Raw genomic sequence first — 10,631 nt, forward strand, 5'->3', positions numbered from 1 at the left:
TAATAACTATTTCTTATCCCCATTGTACAGATGAGTAAGAAAAGAAAGATTAAATAACTTGCCAAAGTTTCCAGTTAATAACTAAAAGAGCTGGGATTGAACCCAGGACATCCAGTCTAGGGATCATGCTAACAACAATTTTTTTGATTAGGTAATATCTTCACATGGTTCAAAGATCTAAAAAAATATCAGGCCAGGTATGGTGGCTCTCGCCTATAATCCCAACATTTTGGGAGGCCAGGGTGGGTGGATCACCTGAGGACAGGAGTTTGAGACCAGCCTGGCCAACATGGTGAAACCCCATCTCTACTAAAAAATACAAAAATTATATGGGTGTGTTGGTGCACACATGTAGTCCTAGCGACTTAAGAGGCTAAGGCAGAATAGCTTGAACCTGGGAGGCAGAGGTTGCAGTGAGCTGAGATTGCGCCAGTGCACTCCAGCCTGGGCAACAGAGTGAGACTCTGTCTCAAAAAATAAATAAATAAATAAAGATATCAAAGATTTATGTTGAAAAGCCTCATTCCCGCCCCATTCTCATCCAATGTTTCACTGCATCTTGTCCCCAGAAATGACTTTTGTTGGTTCCTATATGTCCTTTCAGTGCTTCCTTATGCAAATGAAAATATTTGCATAAATATTTTGCTTGTTTGGCTAATTATTTATGCAAATAAAAATATTTGCATGAATAATTTTAAAAGTGTTCGAATCCTCTCCCTCATTTTCTTACACACACAGGAGTATTCACTATCCACACAATTCTGCTCCCTGCTTTTCATGTTTAATAATAAATCCTGGGGCACCCAGTTCTTTGGAATTTTATTTTTCATGGCTATATAGTATTCCACTGTACAGTTGTACTATAATTTATCAACTAATCCACCACAAATAGAAACTTGGATTGATCTTACAAATAATGCTGCAATTAATAAATCTGAACATATACTTTCATAGTTGCAAGACTCACTCTAGAGAAAATAACCTGCCATTGTATTGTTAGATCAAAGGATAAGTGTATTTTTAGTTTGACAAATGCTAGCAAATGGCCCTCCTGGTAATATGAAATAGGAGCTGACACACAGACTCTAGAGTCAGAATGCCTGGGTCTTGAAAACGACACGATCTCAGCTAAGTTGCCTAACGTTGCTGTGCTTCAATTTCCTCACATACAGAATGGGGACAACAGCCTCACAGGGTTATTATAGGGATTGCAACGAATTTATGCACAGTTGGTGCTTAGAATGCTGCTGGCACTACAGACTTCTCTGCGTACAGCCTGTCACCACTTAAGGAGATCAGCCCAGCTAATCACAGGACAGACAAGGGCTCTGGGCCTTCAACCAGGTTTGGTCATTGACCTTACAGTATTCTAGCTAAAAACATGTAAATTTCCTGACTTATTGCTTTAAAGAATTTGGTTCAATTCAAGTCAGCAGGTATTTACCGAATACCTACTCTGTGCCTTGTTCTAGATAAGACTCTCTGAGGGGCAATAAGCAAGGAATAAAAGACAGTCCCTGCTTTAAATTCCGCAGTTTTTAATGTGACGACAGCATCCCATGCAGACCTCTTGAACTTTTGACATATTTACATCATCTCTTCCTATGTCTGTTGCCTCCCCTCCTATGACTGTGAGCCTCCTGAGGCAGGGCCTGAAGCATATTCATCTTTATACCCCTGTCCCCTAGCACAGGGGAAGTGTTCAGCAAGCAGTTGCTACAGGCCACCATTTGGGAAGCACTCAGAATGGCACCTGCCATTCAAAAAGTTGGCACTAAAAGAATTCCAAAAGGGGGTAGGGGGCAGATTGGCCATAAAGGTGCTGGAGAAGAGGTGGGAATTGAAGCCCTGAATGTCAGAGCTGGAAGAAGCCTGAGGGTCAGCAGGACATACCCTGCACTCTACAGGTGAGGTAAAGGAAGCCCTGAGAAGGTAAGTTCCTTGCCCAAGGCCACAGACATCAACGAGCAGAGAAGGTTCTAGAATACAGGCCTCCTGATACCTAAACAAATGCTGGAAATAACTATAACCTGATGCTGATACAGCACATTGCAGTTTACAAAGTGGGTTTGTATCCATAGGCAGGAGAGCAGCCAAGCTACTCTCCAACAATGCCTGCTGCCTAAACAGCCTGGTATAATGGAAAGAATGTGAGCTCTGGGTGCTCCCCCATTACTTGCTGTGAGGACCTGAGCAAGTTACTTAACTCTGTGAACCCCAATTTCTGAACCTAAGAAATGAGGAAAACAACCACCTTGCAGATTAAACTGTGTGTGTGATGTACCTAACATTGTGTAAGCATTGAAATGCCTGGTTTCCAGTCTTAATGTTCTTATGGTGATGGGGTTGCCCATCTGGCTTACAGGCAAGCCCCCAAGACCCATTTCTTTGATAGTCTTCACCTTGTCTTCCCCAACCCCCCTGACTTTCTGTTTCAGCAAATCTCAGTCCCTGACTAACAGCCTCAGCACATCCGACACCTCCCAGCGTGGGAACCCAAGTGAAGATGAGGCCAAGGCCGAAACCATCCGCAACCTGAGGAAGTCTTTTGCCAGCCTGTTCTCTGACTAACGCCATCCAGGCTGGGACGGGAAGAGTGCTCTGCTACACTCGTCCCCCTCCTGCCTCATCTTCCTTCTCAGCCTTGGTTCCTGATGGGAACAGAATGGAGGGCCTGAGAACATACTTTCTAAATGCCTTTGACCCAGGATCTGATTATCTATGTTTTCCCATTTTCCTTTACCGTGACATTCCAGCATTGTCTGACTGAGAGGTGGGCCTTTGAGAGCCTCCAGGTTCCTCAAAACAGGCCTGAGAGATGGGTATCACATCCCTCTGCCTACCCACATGCCTGCTTCCCTGCCAGATAACCAAGTGAGATGTCTGCGAGTGGCTAGTTTTCACATTTCTTATTAGCATTTTGCTCACCTTTGGGCAAAGGCCTCCTCTAGGCCTTGCCCCACCTCCATCAAATGCAGACACTGTAGTCGAACCTCAGCAATATAGGAGGCAATAATCTTTTAACAGTGTTTTGCAAACAAAAAGAGAAAATCCCAGCCAGGGGAACTCACCACCTGCCCATGCTAGTTCCATCCACGCTCAAGACCTGCGCTTAGACCAGGTAGGCAAAGGCCCCCATCACATCCAGCCACTAGTGGGGTCCTGAGGCCAAAAAAGAAACCAGACCCTGTGTGACAAGTGGGGTCTTTCAGAACACAAAAGAAACAGAGGGGCCCTTGTAATGCCACTCATACCCAGAGCATTATTCTTATTTGGACAGCCAAGAGCAGATGACAGGTTCTTGTAGGAATAACGACTAGTTCATAGAGGAGAAGGAGGCCCTGGACTTCCCAAGAAAAAGGGTTAGGTTAGGGCTCCTGTACCCATTCTGTTACACCACTGTTTGGTCTCTCTGGCCTCCCACTAGGGATGCCATTTCCTTTTTACAGCTCTACTGGGAACCAGAGAGAATCAACAGATCAATGCCATAGGATCCAAAATGCAATGATAGTCACTTCTAGTGTGGCATTTCACAAACTCTGTACAGCAAGATGTTGGTAAGTTACTCAGTTTCAAAATGGCCCCATGGTCAAATATGTTTAGGAATCAGTTTGTATTTCTTTTTTGGAGATGCATTGTATATAATATACGTCAAAGGCTTTTGGAATTCCTGCAGGAAAGAAATCAGCTTTGTTAAATCCAAACTGATTTGACTCAACAAGTTAGTTGCGGAGCTGGAAAAAGTAGTCTAACTCCCTTCCCAGAGATCTTTCCCCCATACCACCCGGCCGTTCATGCTCAGATAGGGTTCAGGGGTGATCCAAATCACCAAGCACCTGGTGCTAGAAATATTGTAGGTGCCAGAAGGTCTCCTGGTCCCAGAGAGACCAAGAAGCTATAACATAGCCATGCTAGCCCTTTACCTCCCACTTTGCAACCCGAGATATGTCTTCCCCTTGCTGTCCATAGGGAAGGGAGAGAGGGAAGTAAAAATGGAAGTGGCTCTGGCCTGGAGCAGCTCTAATTATGTCCATAATGTAGATTGCTTGGTAATCAATCAGCTGAGATCCATCCAGGCTCCCAGGAGCATAAAAGCAATCATCTCCTTTTTGGTCCTCCAAAGCCAAACTGGAGTGGTTTGGGGCCGGAGACTCTCTCCTTCTGTGGGCATTGAGTCACTTAGAACTCTCAACCTCAGAAAAGCCTGCCTTCAAGCTGGCTTTTGACAGGCTATTGGCTGGAGACTGGCTCAGTATCAAAAGCACTAGCTGTGCACCTGGCTGTCAGAGAGCCACTTGGCCTTTAGGGTGGTCATCTCCACATTGCCCTCTTCCCTCACTCATGATCTGGTCAGTATTTAAGAGCAAGAGAGCCCAGGCTAATTCAGAAGTCCTCTCTCCTCTTGTTCAAGACCCTTGGTCTTGGATTCAATAATAAGTAGTAGACCTAGCATAAGAAAGATCAGATAGGTCCAATTGCCAGTGACCACTGGGAGCCATAATTTGGCAGCTGGAGACTGGCAGGCTCAGGCCTGATTAACACTGGCAAGGATCGGCAGCAAATAAAATAGCCATGGTATGAGGTGAGAGGTGAACAAGCAAAGGCCTGGTAGTCTTTCCAGTGCCCAAAAAGCCCACCACCCTTATTCTGTCCTACGTTTGGCTGAGTTCTGTGTTACAGAACAGTCCCTGAGTGTCTGGCATGTCTGGAGCTCACTGTGCCCAGTAACACATCTCCCTTCTTTTTGCTCAGCCTATGCAAAGCAACAGAACTAGTTTGGCCAGGAGCTGCCAGAATCCTTTCCAGAGGCAGTTGAGATGATGCAGTGGGCAGTCAGACACGTGAAGCGGCTGCTTTGCAGGTATCACTCTCAACACATTCTTCTAGACCCCCAAGGTGGTGGAGGTGGGGGTCCCGGGGTCAGTATTCCAGTCATGGTTGGGGGAGGTCAGGTGATGGCAGGGAATAGATCAGACCAATTTACAGTCTGGTAGAACTTTGCTTCATCCTCCTGCTGCTGCTCACTTAATTCTTTTACCACTCCCTTGCAACCTCTGAAGAAAGCCAAGTGGGGCATAAGGAAAAGAGACAGGAGGCGAAATTCAAAATGTCAGATGTGGGTCCTTTTTAAGCTATTCTGTTAAAAGAAGTTTAACAGAAGAGAGTATAAATATTGATGAATGTGAGGTCTGATGATTCGCCAGTGGTTCTAGGAGTCCCATTACTTACACACACACACACACACACACACACACACACACATACATGCCTGGATAATAACTGGGAATTGACAAATGCACGTCCTAAAATCCTGTAGCTTCATTATCTGTTCATAGTTCTCTGGAGACCTGCTTCAAGAGGAGAATGGCTTCCCCACTTGTCCCTGAGAAGATAGGGGTCACTAGTATAATTCACATGTTGAGAGAACCAAAATACCAGCCTCTCAGGCTTGAAGGTTCCAGGGTGCTTCTTTCCTGACAAGGGCAGTTGAGGTTCCCCCATTAGAAGGACCTAGAGCACTACTTATAACAGCAGTCTACTACAAGATTCGGACAGAGAGAGCTATAGGAGTTGAAGTTTGGTTTCTTCCACTTAAAAAAGAAAATTCACCCTTCTTACTCAGGGGTAGACCTTTGAAATATTAATAAGTAATGCCATTTGACATCCTGAATAAAAGGGTAAAACTTGTAGGGCAGGGTGTGACCATGAGGTCCACAAGTTTCAGATTAAGAACACAGGAAACACCTGTGACAATTGTCTCTCTTCAACAATCTCACCCAATTTTCACTTAGTAATAAAAGATAGCTCAAAACACGTAACTGAGTGGTAATAGGCTGGACAAAATTTCTCAAAGTATGGACCATGGCAATGGGGAGAGCTAGTTACAAAGGCGGATGAAGCTTCATTTCAGACCAAAGGAGTCAGAATTTCTGGTCACAAGATCAAGAACCTGCATCTTTGTCAATCTCCCCACTTTAAATGCACTTAGAAGTAAGACCAGCAGCCCTGAGCTGGGCTGTGTGGGAAAGTCACTGAATGAGAAACTATGCTACATGTATGGATGTGCTATAGTCTCCAATGCAGCTAGGAACCCAGCTTTTTAGTGAGTAAAACTAGTGGCCCCTGAATAATGACTGCATGGCTTAAATTTTCCTATGTTCCTATATTCTGTCCCTTGGCCTCAGACACACCTCAGCATTCAAAGGATACTCCAGTATCTGTGTACTGCAGTAGCAGAAACTCCTTCCAAACTCCAAATCAGGCCAGGCATCCTGATTTTTATAATCATGCACATATATATCCAGATCCATGACATGATGCTAGTTTATAGCCAACACATTTAAATCATTTTCCCACTGGTCTGTGTATGAATATAGAAACCAAGGACACATAGGCCTCATGGCAACCACAGACCCCCAAAATAGTCTGTTTCCTCACAGAGGCTAGCACATGTTCCTTCCAAAAATATAACCTTTAGTAATTGTGACATTTTGAAATGGGAAAGGGCAAAAAGGAGGGAGAGGGGAGTCATGCTATATAGATTCTAAAACGTTATGTTTGTTGTTTTTTACTTTGTTTCACAACTTTGACCCAGAGAAAGGTTAGCATTTTCCCTCCAAGCTGACTCGGGGAAGCTGAAACACAACAAAGGCTTATTTGCTTTCTGCACAATAAGCAGGGATTTAAAAACGCAGCCTTAGTGGACAACTCTGCCAGCCAGAGAACATTTCTTCCAGCTCTTCCTCCTGTCAGCATGATAAAATGGTACTGTACTTTGGTTAAATGTAAAATCAGCTTTCCAGGAACTGTGGAATATCCTTTCTCTTCCATCAGTTCCTTATATTCTCTTTATTACTACATTCTCTAGCCTAACATTCAGTCCCTGCTGAATTAACTACTATTCAGACCCATTCAGGCTAGAACTAACATTCAATTCTTTCTTTCCAAAATTTAAGGGATGATAGCTCTTCACTCACATGGTAACAAACACAGCAGCAAACCCCATAAAACTGAAAATCAGCTGCCTTCTGGAAGTTCATCTGGATTCCCTGTGAAAGGAGTCCAGGGGAAAGCAAGCTAGTGCAGGTGTCTTGTGTATGACCCATAAGAGTGACACTCAGAGCACATTGCATGGCACCCAGCAGGTGTTTAGGACATGTTTTAGTTTGGCCCTCCTAGAAAACTATGAAATAAAATCCAAACAAAAGTATTAAGATTGGAGTAAAAGGATGTTTTTCTAAGAGCATCAATATATGGAAGTCACTTGCCTAGGCATCGAATCAAACCAACAGAAACCCAATCAAATGAGATAACTGAGAAAAGAAGCTGAAGAAAATCAATGGCAGGTTTTCACCCTCAAAAAGAGTTCTAGATTGAATCTGAAAAAGAATGGGAGCAGGCAGAAAGAACATGAGACCACTCCTTGGGGCCCGTAAGGTGGGATGACTGCAGGGCTGTGAGCCGCAGGGGAGTTGCCATTGTCAGCATTGGTCAGGGAGGTTCTAGTGAGCAGAGCAGGACAACCCCACAGCTTACACAGCAAAGGTCCAGGACCAAGGAAAGGAAGTACACAGACTGTGCATCACACAACAGAACATAAGTTTCCAAACAGCACAGCCTCAGCTCAAACCAGCCCAGGAGCACACAGAGTCCTTGCAGGACCTGCCCCTTCCAGCACCTGAGGACAGACTAATCTCTTATGCTTTATTCAACTTCTTAAAACACTGGTGGCTCATTTTACATGTTTTGAATTGGTGGAAGGATGCAGGTTAGTCATGGGTTAAGCTCATTAAGTCAGCCTTGCAGATACAAGTGGTGGCTTAATTATTCTGGAGATATGGCTCATTGCATAAGAGCACTTTCACTTGCGTCTCTGCTTTTCCTTTATCCCAGAAGGCAAGCTAGCTGGTTACTAACTATACTAAGTGTCAAAAGCTGTCCTAGACTCCTAAGTTGCTGCTGATTAAATTGTTTCGGTCTAATAGAAGGTAGCACTTTTGGTTTGGTAAAAGACAAATTGGAAGGCTGGGCAACAAGCAAGTTAAAGCCGTTCATTGATCAAACACAATGCATAAGAGACACAGAGGCTCCCTTCTGTTTCCATGGACAAGACACGCAGCTGAAAGAGATGAGATGTGGACACTTAGACCTTGCATTGAGATGAATTAGCAGGCCAAGAGGAAAAGAAGAAAGTGGCTGGGAAATATTTCTTGGAACTGGTGAGGCATTCCTGTAAGGGAAATCAATCTAAAACTAAACGTTCTTTCTACAACACATGTATAAAATACATTTATTTTATAGAGACAAGGTTTTGCTATATTGCCCAGGCTGGTCTCAAACCCCTGGCCTCAAGCAACCCTCCCACCTAGGCCTCCCAAAGTGCTGGGATTACAGGTGCGAGCCACTGCATCTGACTACATATGTTTTAATCCTTGAAAATTCTAAATCCCTTTCATTATTTTTATACAGATTGGTCTTCTCAACTGTAATTTGTTTCCAGACTCTCATATTCTAAGTGTCTGCTCTCCACGGTCTTTCACTGAGTCTAGAGCAGGAGCAAGGTCATATTTCTTTGGCACTCAGTTACCATATTATGTTTTGCTATGGAATAGCAGAAACTAAGTACTGTAACCTGTTGGAGAATCTCAGGAGTGACATTTAAGCTAGTCAGTTAAATATTTCTTCTATGTGACTCACCCAGTACTTCCCAATAATCTTATCCACTCCACATCTTCTACAGTCAACTGAAGACTACCCAAAGAAGCACTGCTCATGCATATGGCAAGCAGAGCACTGGGACCTGCCCAGCTCCTCTCTGAAGCTCTGTAATCACGCAGCTACTGCCTAGAGTAGGAGAAAGGCAAGCCTTAGTGGTGGGCCTTGAGAATAGTGAGCAAAAAGTAGAAATGTCCAGCTCTGCTAAAGAATTAGAGGCAATAAGCAAAGCAGTGGTCTCAGGAATTGGAAAGACCCAAGCAAGAGTCGAAGAGTCAGAACTCAACACTTTTTACACAAGGAATCTCAAAATCTTAAGTTGGAAGGACACCTTCCATGATTTGATTCCCAGACATGTCAAATCTGTATCTTTCATTTATAAATGGGGGGAATAGGGCAGAGGAAGCCCCTGTTAATAAAAGTAAAGGGAAAAATAAAGGGCTACAGAAAGTCGTAGGACTACAAGTCAACCATGTCGAACCACATCTTACTAAGATGCTTGCTATGGCATTCTAACCTCTCTTGCTTCCATTATAATATATCCAGGTGATCTCAGAAAATCATGCAGTGAATAGGTTAACTGCTAAACTATTGTTTCCCTCTCATAACACACCAGCAACACAAACAGCTCAACAGTCTCAGTTGAATGACAAGAATGTAGGATTTCACAAGCTTCTAACTATAAAGTCAGGTTTTCAAGAGGAAATGCTTTGAGGATTGTCTTAAGAATTAGAAAAAACTATTGTCAGAGATCTGCAAATTTAGGTTTAGGCACACTGCCAATATCCTAAACTAAAAGAAATTTGTAACATCTGTAAGTTAGTCTGAGATGAGGATGGAGAGCAGCACTAGTATTCACGGGACACCAGCACCATCCATAGAGTTCTCAAGGACCACTCAAAAAAGACTGCGTTCTGAATACCTGTTTTATAGTATTTGGTGCTTCTGGTCGTCACTATGTCCTCCCATGCCCACTACACACATACATACACCCCCTGCATAGTGCAACATTGCAAAGCCACAAAGAAAACCAGTATATTGACCCAACAAAGCTTCAGGAGGACCTTGTTAATCAGACCCAGTTAAAGCCATGCGGCATCTAATTAACACATTTTTAAAAGGCTGTACTGTAGCTCAGATATCGCAAAATACCACAGAAAGAAATGTTAACAACCCCCACCCTTTAATATACATTAAGCTACTAAAAGTAACATGGCCTCAAGAAAATCATATTGACTGAATTTTCTTCACTGTGATGAAAAAAACAAACTCAATATACATGTGTAGCAAAAAAAATTCACTTGTATGTAGGACTCAAAATATTCTTGCAGCACATAACATTCCAAGCCATTTCCTTACATGCAAAACAGAATTTTTAAAAAAGCAGGAAGACATTGGCAATATTCCTATTTTCTGCAGATGCTAGTAGTGTTTTATTCCTACGTTGTGATTCAGATTTTGTCACTATAGCATGTTTCTATAGTCATTTGTATAAGTCATTTGTGTTTGGCCTTTTTCTTGTTGTAGAAAAAATAAATCTTGAATTTTGTGTATTTAAGTCTGAAAAGCAAAATATTCTTCAAATAAAAGGAGGCTATCTTTGAAGAACAAGTACCTGATTAGCACTCAAAGCAACAAAACTTATTTAAAAGTTATCTTCTACTTAGACTACAAATTAGGGGCTAAGTGTTCAAAACACAAGGAAAACAAAATCATAACCACCTCATCCCAGGAGCCACAAACAAGAGTCCCTAATACCAAATGGCCTTTAAACAGCATTGCTTCATAGCCCAGAAAGTTTCACCACAGAACCCAAGAAAGACCTGAAGAGACAAAGAAGAGATGGACTGAGTGGGTGTGTGGCCAAAGCACCCACCCCAAGTCCAGTTCAACCAAACTAGCTCTGCTTTCATTCA

At 43.1% G+C, this 10,631-nt stretch overlaps 1 protein-coding gene across 4 annotated transcripts in view; it reads left to right on the forward strand.

The window, feature by feature from the left end:
• SYN3 (synapsin III) overlaps positions 1-10,329 on the forward strand; it is a 493,528-nt gene extending 483,199 nt beyond the window's left edge. For all 4 annotated transcript variants that reach the window (XM_032266914.1, XM_032266917.1, XM_032266915.1 and 1 more), the window contains exon 14: positions 2,439-10,329. In XM_032266914.1, coding sequence (XP_032122805.1) covers positions 2,439-2,571 — 133 coding nt within the window. In that variant the 3' untranslated portion in view covers positions 2,572-10,329. The remainder of the gene's footprint in view (positions 1-2,438) is intronic.
• The last annotated feature ends 302 nt before the right edge of the window (positions 10,330-10,631 follow it).

Source organism: Sapajus apella, unplaced genomic scaffold (assembly GCF_009761245.1).
Source record: "Sapajus apella isolate SASKATOON/1434 unplaced genomic scaffold, GSC_monkey_1.0 scaffold162, whole genome shotgun sequence".
NCBI classification, from domain to species: Eukaryota; Metazoa; Chordata; class Mammalia; order Primates; family Cebidae; genus Sapajus; species Sapajus apella.